Source organism: Gymnodraco acuticeps, unplaced genomic scaffold (assembly GCF_902827175.1).
Source record: "Gymnodraco acuticeps unplaced genomic scaffold, fGymAcu1.1, whole genome shotgun sequence".
In the NCBI taxonomy this organism is placed as follows: domain Eukaryota; kingdom Metazoa; phylum Chordata; class Actinopteri; order Perciformes; family Bathydraconidae; genus Gymnodraco; species Gymnodraco acuticeps.
In genome coordinates, this window is record NW_022989931.1 from 365,092 (window position 1) to 385,091 (window position 20,000).

The 20,000-nt window shown below is 41.8% G+C and overlaps 1 protein-coding gene across 1 annotated transcript in view; it reads right to left on the bottom strand.

The window, feature by feature from the left end:
• wdpcp (WD repeat containing planar cell polarity effector) overlaps window positions 1–20,000 on the bottom strand; it is a gene marked incomplete in the record, with an annotated part of 85,909 nt that overhangs the window by 48,662 nt on the left and 17,247 nt on the right. Inside the window, 4 exon segments of the mRNA XM_034209956.1 lie at window positions 4,797–4,821; window positions 7,569–7,619; window positions 11,093–11,137; window positions 14,460–14,544. Of these exon segments, the coding sequence (XP_034065847.1) occupies window positions 4,797–4,821; window positions 7,569–7,619; window positions 11,093–11,137; window positions 14,460–14,544 (206 nt within the window).

A 20,000-nucleotide genomic window follows, 5' to 3' on the forward strand; every position in this document is an offset into this window, starting at 1 on the left:
CAACAGATAAACAGAGAGAAATACCAAGAAGAAAGTGAACCGGGGTCCAAACAACAAATGCAACCAGTAGTTTCAGACCATAGACTGTATATATAAATGGACGTAGTGTCCGTGACGTCACCCATAGGATTCTGCAGAGTTGCCGTGAAGCCCTTAGTAGGCGGAGTCGGCCACTAACGGCTCGACTGTGACGTCAGAGTCTAATCCCGCCTGCTCCAAGGGGCAAAGAGGCGGAGCCGAGGCGGGACCTGCTGCCTCCGAACTGGAAGTAAACAGAGCTAGCTCAGGCTAAGAAGCTAAGCTAACATGAAATACATGCATACCAAGTTACTGCTAACAGTGTAGTTCCCCTATATAAACGTTACATTCATAATCAAATGAGACAACCTGCAAGAGAATTAGCTATATTTTGTTATTCTTAATGCTTGTCATTCACACGTTGAGAAAAGACGGACTCCACCGCCCGGACCTAACGGAGCCGCAGTGGGCTAGCTCCGGGACGCCGGCTGGAGCTAGCCCCCTGCTGCTCCGTTAGCTCCGGCGGCCACCACTGGGATAATTGGGTCCCCTATTAACATTTGCTCCCGTTTAGCATTATGGGCGTCATAGCCATAGACTATAAAAGTCTTACCCAAGGCTGAATCATAAACTAAAATGTATATGTATGCATAAAGGGTTACGTCCTTAGCTGGCTAATAAGTAACAAGCTAAGCTACCAAGCACACAAACACCTGCGAACGGGGTTAACATGTATAATATTATCATTTTAGACTTCTTGGAAGTTCTGTTAGTACATTCAAGCGCACAGCACGACATTTTAATTGTCTGGTATTTGTAACAATATTCCCTAAAAGGCACAATCACCACGAACACGGCTAAAGCTAAAGGGTCAAGTACAGTACTATGACTAACTAACGTTGTAGCCTCTATGGTTGTAGCCTAGCAGAATGGACAAGTTGCTGTTAGCTGACAGTGAGGCATGTACATGTCCATCAAAGTGACCACGCCCTCATTTATGCAAAACGTTAAGACCTAATATAAATAAAAGGGTCGTGTTAGAAAACAATTCACTCACAGATTCATAATCATGAAGGTGGAATCTAACTATATCGATAATAATATTTATTGCATCCATGGGTAGAAACATGTTTTTTCTGCTGTAAAGTTGGGCATTTTAACATGGGGGTCTATGGAAATTGCTCCTTTCTGCAGCCAGTCCCTAGCGGCCCATGTATGAACTGCAGTGTGTGGCACTTCCGTATTGGCGTCCCGGCTGTTCCCCAGAGTTTGCCGCTTGGTTCAGACACACAGACCTGGCGCAATATAGAATTGTTTAACCAGGTAGAAAATGTATATGTCACGCAGGGGCGGACTGGGGGGAAAAAGTGGCCCGGGGATTAATTGACAGACAGGCCCACTTAATGCGCGGCATGTATCGGCCAGCCGGCGACGAAAGTATGTTACTTAACAAAAAACCCTATGCATTTTATGTTATTTTGGACAATTATTCATATAGTAATCACATTACCTGAGCCCTTGAGTTGCCTAGAGCAAAATAGTTACGGCATATATTTAGTGATTTTAATGTTAACAGATCATTGATGCAATAACATTTGGACCCAATTTGCCTGACTTGACACATGGAATAAAACATGGGCGTAGGAAGCATCCTCAATGTGGGTGAGACAATTTAACAGGGGGTGTGGGCAGGTGGTGGACCTCACCTCCTCTAGGGGGGTCCGGGGGCAGGCTCCCCCGGAAGTTAAATGCATCAATCTGGTCCATTTTGAGAGCAAAATTAGGGACTAAATCTATGGCAGTCAGTAGGGGCTTGGACTGTGACCGGTTCAAGTCCCCGACCAGACCTATTTGGAGTGTGGACTTCTACTTGGAGAGGTCCCAGTTCACCTCCTGCCGTGGTGCCCTTGAGCAAGGCACCGGACATCCCCCTTCCCCCCTCACTCCCATTGCCCTCCGGGCGCTGTACAATAGCTGCCCACTGCTCCTAGTGCTAGACTCCTGGTACTAGGATGGGTTAAAAGCAGAGAACACATTTCACTGTGTGCTCTGCATGTGTGACCATTAAAGAGGGTTTCATCCCTCCCAATTCTTCTTCAACACCCATATAAAACAGAACTGTAAACAGATTAACTTTTTCTTTCAACAGCAAGTGGAGGCAAAAGTGACTGCACCCAAAACAATAAACCTGCTAGCTAACTAGCCTAAACTCAGTAACAGAATGTGGGCAACACGTTCTTCTCCACAGCCGCGCGACCTCTGAGTCAGACATCACTTCCCCCTTTTCTATCCTACGGGTACAGCGTACACGTACCACTCCCCCTGAACCCTGTTGTAACAACATAATACATTTTTGGGGATGCAGCTTGGGATGTGAGGACATGGCTTAGAAAGGGCGTGTCGCCTTCTGTCCTGCCAGTGTTGGCAGGACATTAATTAAAATGTCGAACTCGGACTTCATTTTAAGGACATTTCGGCCAGGGGTGTAGAGCTATTTGTTTAAGCACCGGATTGGCAAAACAGGAGAGTGTGTGCACCAGTCTGCCTTGATCTATGTATTCATGTCTGTGACTCTCACAGTATCTGCTGCCCGCAGCTGTTTTATAGAAGGAAAACCTCCTTCACTTCATGAAATCTCTGCAGCACCAGGAGGCAGCGGGAGGGTTAACTCAGCCTCTGAGAAGAGGAGCGCGCAGTGCCTTTCACGCACCGCCTTCACTGTGTTTACCTTCAGAATCATTAGAAAGGCTAAAGAGCGGTGTGGCTGATGTGTTTAACCACACACACACACACACACACACACACACACACACACACACACACACACACACACACACACACACACACACACACACACACACACACACACACACACACACACACACACACACACACACACACACACACACACACACACACACACACACACACACACACACACACACACACACACACACACACACACACACACACACACACACACACACACACACACACACACACACACACACACACACACACACACACACACACACACACACACACACACACACACCACACACACACACACACACACACACACACGATTTTAAACGCAGACTTTTTGTTCCTCAATGTTTCCGTTGTTATTGTTTCACTGAGCGGACCCGCACATTTTTTTCACACGCTCCCCTTTTTGGTCCATCTGCGGCCTGGGGTAATAGGTTTTGTGCGCTGTGATGATTCGGCTGTACTTTAGTTATATGGATATTAAATGTTGTGAGGAAATCTTTCCACCAATAATCTCCAATAAGTAATCCAAAATGTATTCACTTCAGGTTTACGAAAGTAACTGTAATCAGATTACTAGTTTTTTCAATATGTAACGCGAGCTGAATACAGTATTCCGTTACAACCCCAACCCTGGCCACACCCACCCTGGGCTGGGCTCGGCCGGAACACTTACAAATGTGGGCCGGTAGGATTTAGGCCAAAAAAAAAAGAAATATATTATATATTTCTTATAAACTCTTTTTTTTTTGTTTTGGCCCTCCGCCCCCACACACAGCACCGGCCCCCACGTATTCCCAACTGCGCCAGTCCGACCCTTGTGTCACGTTAGAACTAAACCAGAAAGAGTGGTTTCTAACCTTGTGGCACCTTTCTCCCCCAATGGCTTGAAAGGATGATTGACTTTCTACCTTGACTCTTGAAAGCGATACGTTTGTTCCTTAAAAACAAACTGGATTAGCGTTTTGACAAAAAATCTGCGAAAACCTTTTTTACGACTTCCCCTGGAGCCTTATCGGTTCTACAACATGATTGATGAGAATGAAGACACTTGATATTATTTGGGCTGTGTTCTATTTTCTTTTTTCTGTTTTGTTTGTTGGTTGCTGATAGTATGTAAAGCTCCTTGTCTGTGCTTTATATTTAGAGTGTCATTCTGTGCCCATAAAAACTAATAACGAGATTTTGAAACGTGGTTTCTTATTTTGCCTCTTAATGAAGTTTGAAAACAGATGAACTCTGGCCGCTAACAATTCCACTGCGGCTTCCCTCTCTTTGTGACCGCCCATACTTGCATTAATTATCCTGCTGGTACACAGCACCGGACCCTACTCACCACAGGTGTCCCTGCAGCACTTCCTGCTCAGGGAGGGGTGGGAGAGAGTTGAAAGAGGATGCAGGTAAGGACTTCTTGTGTGCATGCCAGCGTGTGTGTGTGTGTTTTGTGAATGTGTGTAAGGTCAGTCATTCCTGCCACATTCCAAACCCAGCTGGGGTGATTGGATGGGAGGAGAGAGGGACGGAGGGGGAGGAGGAGGAGAGGAGGAGGTGTGGAGGTGAGATGGGGTGTTTCTCGTTTCAGACAATGGTTACGGGTGATAGGAGGGAGGTGGGGAGTGTGTGTAACAGCCACAGACAGGTTCCAGCAAACAAAGCTAGGTCTGTGCTGCCACAAGTACAGAGGAGGGGGGGGGGAGGAAGGGAAGGAAGGGAAGGAAGGAAAGAGTCTGCAGCCCCCTGATCCCCTCAAATATCCCCCTCGATGACAGAGCTCGGCCGAAAGAGAGGTGATGAGAGAGAAGAGGGAGAGGGGAGAAGAAACGGGGGAGAGAAGAGAGAGAATGCCCCTATTTGTTAATCAATCGGCCGGTTTCGGAAAGGGAAAACTCAGAAACTCCCCAGAGGAGGAAGAAGACAAGGGGGGGGACGGAGGGTTTAACAAAGGGGGGGGGCGGGCCACCTCCAACTCCTTCAGCGAATCGCGTAGCTTCTCCGGTCTGGCCGGTTAGCTGGGGGTCCACGAATAGCCGCGAGCTACGGAGGAAAAACACGAGAAGAATTGAAGATCATGTGACTCGAACTTTTTTTAGACACGGGAGAAATGTATATATTTTTAAGAAAGGCCCTCATGGGGATTCAGAAGAATGTGGCACCAACAACCAGAAAGGGTAAAGGGGTTAAACTCGAGATCTATGTATGAAAAGGAGGGGACATGAGGAATAAAGGGTGATGACAAGCAATCAGGCGGAATAAAGAGATGCAGGTACATGAAGCAGGCATCCCACAATGCAATGCTGAATCTGTTGGATGCATACAGAGCAATGTCTGCACAATTTATCGAACCTGAGTTGAAACGTTCACATCATTTTTATCAATAAAATAAAACGTTTTCTGAGTCTAGCTTCTCAAATGTGATGATTTTCTGGTCTTCTCTGTCGTCATATTTAGGTCAAATAGTTACCTTTTTGGTTTTGGACTGTTGATAGGACAAAACATGCAACTTGAAGATGTCCCTTTGAGCTTTGGATCATTGCAATTGACCCTTTTTTCACCAATGATCTGCCATTTTATAGACTTCATTGAAAGATAATTAAATAATAAAAAAAAACATATTTGCACCATTGGTATCCGTTAATGCATATGTAATCCTCCTATATTAAATTGACTAGACAAGAGTATATTTATTTAGTTGAAGATTACATATCACAGCTTGATAGACTACTCTGTAATGCCTGTCCATGGATGGGCCTTTAAAAACATATGGAACTGAACAAGAAAATACATACAAAAACTGAAGAAAAGACACATTGATACAATAAAACAATCATATACGACTTGACGACACGCACCAGATCATTCAAGACTGACTACAACTTTAGTTTAAAATGATCAAAAATGTGATTTATTTTGAGGGTAACAAGTAAAGGATCCAACAAACGGCAAAAGTAAAAAACCCAAATGAGGAATTTTCCAGATGGCAATATAAGATTTCCAAAAGATGCACCCTGTGTTTCTGAGAAAAAAACCTTGATTAAAACCAACAGGCTACTAAAGAACAAGAGCACCTCCTAGATATTAAAGGTCACCTATCATGCTATTTTTAGGCAATAGCATAGGTCTCAGATATATAAAATATATAAAAAACATGTCTATGAAGTGTTTTGCTCAAAATACCAAACAGAGCACCCATTCTAGCCATGCCTCATATCCCTCTATTTCACTTCCTGTCTCAAAAGTGCTGATTTGGGGTATAAAGCTTTAAAAATAAAAATGAGGGGTCTGAGCTCATGCGGGACCCAGCAACTACTGTCTAAACTAAATGCTGCCGTGATGAAACGCCATATCATGGATTACCAAGGATTATCTCTGAAACAGTATGGAGCTCAAAGGCTTTCTCTCTTGCCGGTTATACCACAAGGTGAGTTCCTTTTTACTTCCTGCTTCTTCACACACATGCTCTCCAGTACAGGTTAGCTCTGAGGGTTAGCGATGCTAATGTAAACACAGACCATATTACGTCCAAAACAGTCAGGCATTGTTTCTGATAGCAACGTTTCTGATTGGGCCGTGGATCCACATTTCAGATATTACGTCATATCGGACGCAAATCTGGATCAGCTCCGTTTGTAGCCCCGTTTTTAGAGATTTGGGTAACGGAGGAAAAGAGAGGGTTTTATTTTCTGACGCTGCGTGAGTTCCCTGACACACCGGGGACACATATTTATGTATAAAAAGACATCAAAAAGTGCATTTTGCATGATAGGTCCCCTTTAAATAGATTAATTGTAATCAAGCATATTCAATTAAATGAATAAAACGTCACATATCTTGTTCGTCAGAATAAGGTAGTAGAGATCACTTGTGAGTTTTTGACAGCAACATATTGGATCCCCAAGTACAGTAGCTATGTCACTCATTTACTTACATTTTAAAACTTTATGTAAAAACCATTGCTTCACCATATAGAAACTACAGAGATTTGTAGCTTATACAGTATTATCTGACTACCATATCCCCAAAGCAGCGAAAGTCTGAAATCTGCTGCTTACAGATTGATGCAGCTGCACTTAAGGAGGGAAAATATTCAACTGAAAGCAAAATGTCCCTTCAAAAACACACACAGTGGTCCTCGAGGAGAAGCAAATATTTAATCGTGAGGACTTTGGCGCTCTTGAGTTGAGTTATCTCCCAAATGCAACCTCACAGTCAGCAGCACATATCTCAACACGTACAACACCAAGGCCCCTTCGTTTTAATTTCCCAGCCCTCCCTTTCCCCCTCCATCTCTAGCGGTTAAACAGAGGATATAAAGAAACAGCTAATTGAATTTGTGCATCTGCTTCTGCCCACGCACATACATGAAGTTCAGTGAGAGAAAAATGGAAAGGCAAGACTGCTGTTTCCAACATGGAGCCCTTAATTTAACACGGTCCCCTTTTCATCTTAACTGAAACAAACTATTAAAAGAAGCGGGATTCTCTAATAAGAATGAGTGGGAAGAGGAGGTAAACAGATGCATGCAAATGAGGGTGGGGTGGGGGGGGGGGGGTCAGGGGAGAGAGGAGGGAGGGGATGAGTGTTCGTCTCCTGATAAGAGTGTTTGTATTCCACTACTGGGTGAAACGCAGAGAGAGTGAGGGGAGAGAGGGAGAGAAAGAGGAAGTAGGACAGTGATTTCTGGAAGATGGTCATCCACTGGTGAGATGGTCAGGGCTCAAACACATTGATATGAAGATGACGTTGTTTAAATCACTCCTTGAGTTCCTCTGTTGGGCACTTACCTTCACAGAAATGGAGTTTCTCATTGTAGTAGTGATGCTCCAGGGGATTAACTGGAAGACAATAATAAAAAAGGCCAATTAGAGGGCTGGATTTGGAAGATAAACAGCATATGGAATTATTGGAATAACATGGTGTACTGTGGAAAAAACCAGAGATAGCCATAGGGTAAGGGAAGACATACAAGCTTCTTAGCTATTACAAAGTGTACAAATATCAGTGGTTCCCAGTAAAAGGAAAATAAGAAGCCACTAGCAGACTGGTTTAAAGTGATGCATGACATTTTTTGTATTTTAATAAGTTACACTTGATGGGGCTTTGGAATTGATGAACTAAGTTATCAAACCGTATAATAGATTTCAGGTAAAAAAGCATCAGATATTGTATAGCCCCCGGGTTTTCTACAGAAAAACACAGATTTGTTTGTATAACAATTAATTTAGCTGACGCTTTTATCCAAAGCAACTTATAATAAGTGCATTAACCATGAAAAACTAAATGACATTACTTTTTAATAAGCCTAAACCATTGTGCTGTTAGTTTGAGTTATATTGTTTTGTTTGATTAGGTTTTAAACACTGATTGACTCTACTAGTCATAAAAGAAAATATCTCAAACAAAGAAAGACCCTAAACATGTGGTCATGATAAATGATTATGTGATGTGGATAATGAGGAACAGAGAAACTAAGCTGCAGCTCAAACATCCCCCTTTAGCTTTGAGAGACCCCTTGTTGGCAAAGTGCCGCCGGGTAACCGTGCCTCGTGGCCGGTGACGGTGTGGTGGCCGGCCGCTGGCAGGCAGAACACCTCCAGGATTAGTAGTATTAATCAGATAAGGGGGGTGAGGGGCCAGACAGGCCCAGACATGGGCACCTGCTCTGGGGCTGGGGCGGGGGGTGGGGGGGGGGCTTGGCTGCAGGCGACCCTCAGAGCTGCTCCAATGAGCCTGGGTCTACCTCTAGTGGGGAGAGGGGGGAACTAACATTTGAGGGAATGACATCAGGATCAGAGTTTGGTTATTGCCTCAAAAAGGAATCTGCTCTTATGTAGGAAGGTGAATAAATACCACAGTAAAAGAAAATAAAAATGTAAAATAAGAGCCAATATAGAAATATTTTAAAAACTATTGTGAATCAAAGAAAGTGATGAGAAATGCGAATATAGGGTTTGTTACTGTTTGTCTGTCTGTCAGCAGGTTTACGGTAAACTGCTGGCCCGCTTTCCATTCAACTCGGTGGAAGTGTAAAGCATGGGCCGAGGAAGAAACCATTTAATTTGAGAGCAGATCTGAAAAAACAACACGTAACACGCTGTATGTTCCACTTATGGGCGGCCTCGGAGGTGCTCTGGAGTGCCCATCTGGTTACTTGTTTGTTCAGAAATAGTACGTTGTTTGGATAAATGCTCAAGATTTTCAGGGACTTTCAATGTAATATCAACGATGACAGAGGAAATGTAATAGAAGCTAAATATTGGGGCAGTATTTTGTTTTGAGCACACACGTAATCATACTTTTTGTTCGTATTTCCAGGATGAATGCCAAAGTCTTCATTCAATATATCAAACGGTAATCTAATCGAATGTAATCTATATGCAATCCTATCATGACCTGAGCAATCGTTACAGCACTGAGTGAAAATGTTTTTGGATAGTGATTCTGCTCCGTCTCTCCCTCCTACTCCTCCTCCCCCTCTCCTCCCTCCACTCTGATATCAAGCCACACTTTAGTAATCCTCCAAATGAAAGGATTTGGAGCGAGAGCATCGTCTCCCCACTGAAGATTGCAATGAAAGAGAAGGCAGCTTCTCAGATGAGAGAGAAGGGAGAAAACCCCATGATGAGAGGGAGAGACATACTGTACACAATGTGAAAAAGAACAAAAATATACATGGTGGGAGAAAAAAACGAGGCAAGAGGAATGGAATGAAAGAAAGGCGGGACATTTGAGACAAAAGCAAAAGCATGAAGACGTCACTAGAAAGAAACACTAAAACATGTTTTAAATTGAGTTGATGGGGAAGAAGAGACATGACAGAGGGATGTTAATGTCTTTAAGAAGAGAGAACGAAAGCAGGAGAGGGTTTATGCACTCTTACAGATATGCATGATACACCTTAAAGGAACTCACATCAATATTGTATTTAAAGAATGGATCAGATAATGAAAAGTGTTGCTTTTAGTGACAGTCTTTGAGCACATTGTTTTGGTTTATGGCTCACATTTTCACTGTTTTGGTTCACTTTCAATGCTCTCATCAGTGACAGTTTGTACACTTCCTACTCACAAACCAAACTGAAGACAGACATAGTTAGTGACTAACTGGTGAAACTAGTGGAAAATGTAGATCCTTATAAGTGCCAGACTTTGGGTTTGAAAAGTTTTCAAGAGTCATGAATCGTCCAGAAACATGATCCTGTTAGCCAGGGGCGGACTGGGACTAAAAATCAGCCCGGGCATCTCGACCGGCCCACTTCGGTACCACTAGTAAATTGTCAACGGGGGGGTGCTAGTGACTTATCCGACCGGCCCACATCGTCCGACCGGCCCACTTCAGCATTCGTCCCAAACGTCCCGATGGCCAGTCCGCCACTGCTGTTAGCTAATATGTTTGTCATACTACCTTAATAGGATAATGATGCAGATTACACATTTCTAGTATTTTTTTTAAAGGAAAATAGATAGTAATAACCCAAATTTGAACCCATACTTTATTTAAAAATGTACTAATATATATATAAAAGGAAGACACATTATTTTAGCTATAATTGAAGAGTGCCAAGTTAAGAGTTACTTGAATATGTTTGACTTTCCGATTATCAGTACAAATGAAGTCCACCGAGTTTCATTTTCAAGGTCTTTCAAACCGATGATGAGTCTAATTTACTACCTTTCACAGGTCACTCAGTGCAAATCTCAAAATGTTTCAAGATGCATCATGTTCACTAAGAAAAACGACTACACACAAAGTCAAAAAAGCAAACTAAGAGACAGCTTGACCCTCCAGTGCTCGGGCCGCGGGGGAGCGATCCGAGCGATGTGAGCACTTCCTGATGGTAAGGGAAGCCTATAGGCCCGAGGCAATAGGAGGCCGGACTACATGGGGCCTCTTGCTATGTGATCTAGACGAAAGTCAACAGTTTAGTTTCCATATCGCTGTGTGGCAAGACCCCGGGTCAACAGCAACACAGGGAGTGTAAGAGATAGAACCAGGGAGGCCTAATAACCTGCACGTATGTGTGTCTGTGTGTGTGTGTGTGTGTGCGTATGTGTGTGTGTATATAGGGCTTTAGGGTGCAAATCCTACATACTAATAGCCTCTGTGTGGACAAGTGTATCTGTGGCAAGACTTTAAAATGCGCAGGAGCAATAATTTGTGCGTCTGTGTGTGTGTTTGCAGCTTATGGCAGCGTGGGAGGCAGCAGAAAGCCCTTCTTCATATATAAGGAAATCACATACATTCCAAAAACAAGACAAATACAACTTATCTTAAACACAAACAGACATCCAATATAAACACTATTTACCTGGCTCTCCTTTATCGTAGTACTGATAGGTGCCAATATCTGTATCTGTAGGGGGGGGGGGGAGAGGGAGAGAGAGAGATGAACATCTAGCTGTCAGGGAAAAGCAGAAGACAGATCAGCAATTTCGCACCGTGGGATAAACAATCGCTATCAGCCAGTGGCCTGTCCCGTCTGCCAGCACCACAGTTTAGATAAGACCCTGTGAGGGGGGAGGAGGGAGGGGGGGCCGTGGGGAGTCCGAGCCCAGGATGGAGGGGGAGGCAGAGGGGTATTAATAAAGACAGGAGTGTGCCTTAACCCATCCCACCTGAGGGACAGACTGATTTACACACATGCAACATATACATTAAAAAGTCGACACACACAGCAGGCAGATACGGAAAACATATGAGCAACACACACATAGCAGGCACACACACTAGTAGATAAACACACACAAACTGCTGAGCGGAGCCTTTTTGTCAGTGTTATTCCTGCAGGCCCAGAACCATAAGCAGCCAGACTCAGATTCGCACAACACATCGTTTCTTTATCGCTGCACTGCTGCTGCTCCTGAGGCCAGGTCACACTAATACAACAGGACAGCTGATGGCACACACACAAACACACTCACCACTATAACTAATGGCTTGATGACACTTTTTCCAATTCTGACAAGGATAGTGATTTTGTAACCTTGAGTATCTGCCAATATCAGCCTGACACTTTTTTTCTATGAAACAATGACTAAAGCATTTCAAGGAAAGCACTTGCGTTGAAAGTGGTTTGAATGCATGGCTTCAATTATCTGCATGATGTCTCAGTCTGTGTGAAGTTAGGCCAAACTCAATTTGTTTGACTGACATCTTTTAAGACATATAAAAAGCGTCTTCTTTGAAAGATAATTACTGTCTGATATGGTTTGTTCACTTACTAAGTAAAAACAACTAAATGACAAATCTATCTACTTCTTCCTAATTGAAGAAACATGAATCTATGAGAGTGCAGATACTTTTTATTTGATATAAATGAATGTACTAGAGTCAATAAGATATATATTACAGGTGTAGGAAGTCCATGCTAAGTGTATACTGGAGCCGTACAATTTTGATATCACACTTCTGGAAGTTGAATATTAAACTTTCAATCAATCAACGTACTCAAAATCAGATTTATGTTTTCAATTTCCACAGTGAAAGTCAAATGTCAAACTGCTCGTAAACCAACTTCTAACTGAAATTCTAGTGTCTAAACTAATCCTAAAGCTAAACTAGTTTCCTATGGAAGTAAGAACAAACAAAACCCTTCTTTTACATTATAGTTGTGGTTTTCTGTGAGGCTGCTTAATGTCCAACATTAGAAAACCTTATAGTTGTAATAGATTTCTGCTTTGGTGTGCAGCTGTACAGACGTGATGAACGCATGTACATACAAATAGAACATATTTGTTTCCTAGCATTGAACAGCAGATGCTGCTTTTATGAATCCATATGATTGTTTTTGAGGTGGATGTATATGATGTAAGCACGGTGGTGATAGGGAGCGTCACACCTCAGTGACCAGGCTTCTCCGCGCAGATGTATCCCTCCACATTTATTTCCAAGATAGCACAAGACACACACAGCGGGAGAAAACAAACAAATAAGGATATGTCACCATCACCTGGGATGTACCTTTGTGTACATAAACACACACACAGTCTGCCACTGAGAGACACTATCTGGTCTAAGGCTCAGCAGACTGTGAAAGACAAGACAGAATGAAAGGAAGGAGAAAACGAGAAAATGGAGAAACAGAGCATTTCCGTCTGACAGAAGAGATGGACTGATACAGTAGGTGGCGGGCAGAAAGACGCAGAAAAACTGAAGACAAGTCAAACTTACGCCACACCCACTCTTCCTCACAGGGACATTGCTGGCCGGTATTGTTTCTCAATGTATGGTGATGTATGTGGCATTAAATTACCATAACTGATCCATTTGCACACAATATGTTATTTAAGTATTGTGTCTTTATTACTGTTCGTGTTGAAAGGAAATAAAATTGCTCATGCTAAAGTAGCTGTTCTTCTTGAATATAATCTTAAATATGAATCATACACACCACTCTTCAAGAGGACCGAGGCAAATACTGCTGTATATTCCTAAAAATGTAATATTATGAAGTCTTCTGACGGCTTTCCAGGTAGTGTTGGTTGGATCTGAATAATACGTTTGAAAATTAAAATTAAAATCTGTAGCGCACATTATCTCTGCTTTTGGCTTTAAGTTTCTTACGTTAAAGTGGACCTATCATGCTATATTTGAAATATATATTGTAGGGCCATACCTATATAAAACATGTCTGCAACGTTTTTTTTTCAAAATACCAAACAGATCATGCATTTTAGCCATGCCTCATTTCGCTCTATTTGCTCTTTTCCAGCCCTGTTTTTGCAAGGGCTGATTCTGTGAGACCTACAGGCCTGGCATATGTACTACAGCGTCTCCAGCGATTTCGAACAGCAATGGCCGTGGCTGTCTCCTCCTGATAGGTGGAGAGTTGCCCATATAGGCGGAGCTCCTCGTTTCTGACGTCAGAGATATTTCAAATCTGTATCAGATCCGTTGCAGCCCCGTTTTTAGAGATTTGGGTATGGAGGAAAAGAGAGAGGGTTGTGTTTTCTGACACTTGGTGAGTTCCCTGACACACCGGGGACACATATTCATATATGAAAGACGTACAAAAGTGAATTTGGCATGATAGGTCCCCTTTAAGCTCTGATGTCCTTGCTTTTAGTTGTATGTTTATTACTGTTTGAGTACATCGAGAGTACAGAAAAACATTTGCCAATAAATCAGATTTTAATTAAAGATTAGCTTGTAATCTTAATGTTTAGTTTTTTTTTGCTAATGATAGTTTTATACTTGATCCAAACATGCTCCCCTGCAGCACTCATTGCTACACAAGTTGAACACATGTTTATTGTTTCCTTGTCAACAGGTGTGGAACGGTTGCATGCCTTTGTCAACATTAGTCCACGTGTGTGGTCTCGTTGTTAGGGTTAGGTTAGAGGCTAACCCTAACTAGTTGCTTGTGGTTATGCTAACCAATCACTTTAAACAACATACAACTTCAGCTTAATGTGGTAAAAACAACATAAAGAATGTCATGTTTAATGCAACACACACAGAACAATTTTTCTAGAGAGCAAAGAGAAAGTGGAAAAAGACAGAGTGAGAATTGGTGTTGACTGAGAGTTAGATTGATAGAGTAGATATAGGTGAGGTGGGGAGAAGGTGTGAAAACAAAGTGAGTGATGACAGAGAGAGCAAGAGCAAGACGGAGAGAGGAGAGAAAGACAGAGAGAGGACGATGGAGACAGATTGAACATGCTGATAAGTGCTACCTTTGACTTGGAGTGAGCTCTTGGTGGACCACAAGTGCAGCTCAGCCAGGCAAAACGCCATCTGATGGAGGAGTGTAACCCGAGTCTGCAGGGAGGGACGGTGAGAAACAGAACAGATGAAAGAAGAAGAAAGAGCCAACCACAACCACAGATGCATATCTTGACGAGGCAACATAATAGATTGACATAAATAGGCCTAAGGGTCAAACAAAGTATGCATGAAGGCACACATGCACAGACGGATGACTGGCGGCTTCTACCTGGCAAAATCTGCCATTTTCTATAGGAGGTAGTACAATGAATATAAGAGACGACAAAGCACCGATCTCCCTGAGAGAACACGTGTTAACGGTGAAGGTTGAAAAGATCCTCAAATGACCAGATGTTAACACAAAGGTTTGTAATCATCAGTGCTGAATATTTACTCACATTAAAACCGACATATAAAAAGGTGAAACATGACGAAACCTGCACACATGCTGCTCTACCCTTCATGTGACATAAGTGAATGAGAGTAGATGAAGTAAAATGTCACATGGTTGCAATACTTCTGTGGGAAAATGGCCAGATACAAGTGAAATCCAGTGTTACTTAAGCCTGGAAATAAATAAATGCTGCAGCTTCACAGTTTCAAAAGCCTGTAAATGTGAACAGGACTAGTTAACAGTGTTCGAGACATAGTAACGTTGCACTTTAACCTGTTACAATAATGTAATTGACAGAAGTTCAGTAAGCTTTAGATTTGTTTCTCATATACATTTGATGAGAGTATCCTATATTGTGCATACTTTAGATTGATGTTTTGCTTCTGTATAGTGCTGATAAGGTGTAGAAATCAATACATAGAATACTTTCTCCTAGGATTCAACTCTAGTAATTACGTACAACAGTATTGGTAATGGGAACACAAGTTATCAGATTGTATTAATGAAAGAAAAGAGAGATAAGTTGATCCATGATTATCCTTTTGTTCCCTTTGAACACATTTTTGAGTGACACAGTAGTATTTTAGTGCTTTCCTTACAGTGTTTCAACATAACACCTTTTTGCATATTTTGAAGCAGCACTTCCTGAACCTGTATAACTAGTGCGATATAATGACAGTAGGTGTTACTCTACAGGTAAGACTGCACATTTTGACTTAAAAACAAGTTTACAGAAAGGCAGACAGACATGCACATGAACTCAGACTGACACTGACACGAGGTCACGGCAGCCATGTTTGCAGCTTCATTCACACGCCACAGGTGAGCGGTGACGGACACACACTTTGGAGCTGACAGCTGAGACAAAGCAAGCAGCATTCCTCACATCAGCTAATGAACACAGCTCCCTCCGTCCTTATTACACATTTTATTCTACAGTCTGTTAACTTCTGTTCCTGGGGGCTTTAGCTTCTTCTGTGGGGTTTCTCAGTGGGGTTTATTGATGGTTTGTTATTGAATGTGGATGACGTATTTTGATCTGACTGTGTGAGTGGTAGGAGAGTATTGAACAGCTTATGATGTTTCAGTGATAGGGAAGAATTTCCTACTGTGGAATCAATACCAAATCAATTACAACTGGTATTACAACTGCTGCTTTATAAGTATAACATGTTGTACAGAATATTACTGAATAACCGATGCTACTGCATGAATTACCACAACTACATTTGTTAAAGCATTACAGACCCCAGGTAGAATAGCCAATGCTCATACTACTGTTTACGAGGATCCCAGTAAAGTAAACTATTGCTGCTATTAATCATTGTACTTTAACTCAAACTACTGCGACTACTTCTTGTACAAATTCTTGAAGTGTTACAATTATCAGTAGACATTTTAAGAAATACATATTTTCTCCAGTAAAACACAGAAACACAATAGTGTATATAGGGAGTTCCACAGGGCTCTATTTTGGGGCCCTTGCTCTTTTTATTATGACACTATTGTATACTCATGTGCTCCTTCTCTGGATATGGCCATTTCCAATTTAAAAACTGATTTTATCATGCTACAGCATGCGCTTATTGATTCGAAACTGCTATTGAACAGTGAGAAAACGAAAGCAATGCTCTTTGCTCCCAAGTCAGCGTCCTCTTGCCTTTCCATTGACACCCTTGATGGCGTCTTCGTAGAGTTTGTCCATACATACAAATATTTGGGCTTTTGGTTGGACAGAAATCTGAACTTCAAACACCATATTGAAGTTTTAACAAAGAAATTGAAATGCACTCTTGGCTTCCTTTACAGACTTAAATGTTGTTTTTCAACTTCTTCCCGTAAAAGGTTGGTCTCTGGCTTATTCCTGTCCCAGCTGGACTGCGGTGATACAATCTATAGATTTGCCTGTCCCACTGTTTTGGCCAAACTTGACCCACTCTACCATGCTGCACTGCGTTATATCAAATGCACCCTATAGGACTCATCTTTGCAAACTGTATAGCCTAACTGGATGGTCCTCACTTACTATGCGTAGGATGCAGCATTGGTTTTTATTAATGTATAAAGCCATTTTAGGTAAGCTTCCACTGTATATATGTGCCAGATTTGCCCCAGTTTGTGACTCTTACAACCTCAGATCCAGTGCCTGGACACGGTTCCAGGTTCCTGCCGTGCGGACTGAGGCTGGGAAAAAGGAGTCTTTTTCATTATGTTCCTTGGTCTTGGAATGACCTTCAATCACGCCTTAAACTGACGACACTATAGCCTGTTTTAAATTGAAGTTGTCTGAGGTCCTTACCACCAGCTGCTCTTGCAGTAATAAGTAGTACCTTTCTTATACTGTCCCAAATGTGCACAATGTAGTGACTGCTTTTTGTTGTTTACTTAGTTGTGTTCTCTGTATTTTATATGTCTGTGTTATGTGTAACGTCGCTGCCTTCTTGGCCAGGTCAGCATTGTAAATGAGATTTGATCTCAATGCTTTTTATCTGGTTGAATACAGGTTAAATAAAATATAGTGAAGTATGTTACTGTCAAAACATGACAACAAAATGTGGTTTTAAGTAGATTCTCTTTTGAGTTCAACAATTTTACCAATAGTCACTTGTAGTTAGCTTGACTTTATCTATCTTTTTGATGTTCTATATGCTACAGTTATAATAATGGGAAGATAAGTCTAGCATTTCTTAGATCCCATATCATCGTCATCTGCTCCATAGTTTCTCTTGGAATAAAACCACATTGTACATTTATATAATCTGTTCAATATTTCATATTCCATCTGTCATATATTTATGTATATATAATACCTTGTTAAATTCAACATGTATATTTGGCACTTTCTTGTTTATTTCTAGTCTTTGAATTGTTATTGTACAATACCATGTCTTTTTATGCTGCTGCAACGCAAACATTTCCCAAATTGGGATCAATAAAGTACTATCTTATCTTATCTTATACGAACAGTAACTGGGTTAGCTGAGGCACATTTCCGATTCAACATTTTCTTTAAACTGCATTAATTAAGATACTTTCTGAGGTTTGAGTTCAGGTTTTGGGAAACTGTAAAGAAGTTTATTTTACCAAAACAAACCCATCCTTTAACACATTTTTCTCGATTGTGTGTGTGAAGTTTTTTGCCACATTGAGCAAAGAATGCAAACTGCTTTTGATATTGTTATATAGCGGTAGATCTTTAAAAAATGCCACTAAGTTAACCACATGCTACATGGGAAGGACACAGATGCACAGACTGTCTGTAAAAGGCAGCTAAAGGTGGAGCAGTACTGCTGTGTGGACCATTCATTTCTCTATCTGTGCAGCTAATGCTCTCTCTCTCTTACTTTCTCTCGTTAACGCTGAGAGGGGACTCTCTCTTATCTCTCCCCTCTGCACCTCATGGTGTTAAAAAAAAAGAAATCTCATTTTGACACTCAAACCCCAAAACTACAAGTCCCAACAAAAATACACACAGATAACACCAGCTGCCATGGAAACGCTGGGGCTAGCTTGGCTTGGCAGCGGCGGCGTAATGAGTTTACCGACATAAGAGGATTCTTTTATCCTCTCATAACCAGTCAGCCCTTTTGGAGGTAGAACCTCATTTCAGGCAGCTTTCCTTTAGTTATTGCCCGTCTGGCTAACCTATAAGTTCTTGAGACCTTGTTCTGCTGTCGGGGTTTTATGGAATTTACGGCAAAATAAAAGAAACAAGGGGGGCTGACATTGATACAGAAAAACAGGAGTAAATAGGTGAGTGTGTGGTGGACAGGAATTATGTGTGCGTCCATGAGCTTTGTGGCCACATGAGTGTCAGGTCAGGAAACAGAGAGAGAAGGTGAGACATCAACAAAGAGAGGGTTTGTTCAGGATTACATTACATTACATTACATTGCATTTAGCTGACGCTTTTATCCAAAGCGACAATAAGTATAAGAAGTACATTCGACCAGGAAGACACAACCTTGAAGAAAACAGAATCATATAAGTACATCAGGTTTCATAGAGCCAAACATTTCAAGTGCTACTCAACTGGCTTTAGGTAAGCCAGTCCTTGATGAGGTGTTCTTAAATTGAATGAAGCTAAATGGTGACTTACTGTAAGATCAGTCCATTTCTGTTGATCTTCTATGCTGTCCCACCCAAGACATCAGCATATTTCTTTAATGACTTCTCACTCTAGTCTGTGTACATGCAAAGCCACGCAAACATGTATCGCTCCAGCATTAAAGGTGGGGTAAGTTTGAGAAACCGGCTCGAGATACACTTTTTGTTATATTCCATGGAATGCTCTTAACATCCCGATAGCAATGAATATCTGAAGTGCTTTGACAAAAAATCTATTAAAAAAATGTCATCTGTGGAAGCCGTAATACTGTAAAAAGTACAACCATTGGATTGCCGCCCTGTCTGTCAGCCTTCCATCTCGTGCACGCACAAATGTATCTCGTGCCCTCATTGGGCGTGCCGTCATTGGGCGTGCATTGGGCGTTCATGTGTGTTGGAGAAGGTGCTCTGTAAGGAAGTCTGAAGGAAGGGGCGGATTCTTTTCGGCTGTGTACTTTCAAATTCTAGTGCACTCGAGCCGGTTTCTGAAACTTACCTACCCCACCTTTAACTTCATGAATGCATTAAAAACAAGTTATGAATGGATGGCTACCAGTTTATTTCTGACATACTCACTCACAACAATCCAATCAGACCTATAAGACCTTTTTTGAACTGTTCCCAGAATAAAAAGCAGATGGTGAAACTTTTATTTTGGTGCTGATCTCTGGAACAAACTACCTGATGACCGGGGGTGTGTCACAGCCTTTTCTCTTACATTTGGTCACTGTATGTGTGTGTCTTTCTGTTTGAGTCTGAGCAGGGGCTGTGTCGAATGTTTTTTTTAACGTTTTTTCTAATACATTTATTTATCTTTTTTTTGTTTACTTATTATAATCTTATGTAAATTACTCTGTATGTTGAATCTAGCACATATCAAGTTAACTTTGAGCGAAATTTGCTCTATGAATTAAAATCGACCTTTCCTATACACACGGTTAGAAACAGCCAAACACTCCTCAGTGAGATCCTGCTGTATTTAACTTGCAAGACCAGATGTGCCGTTCAT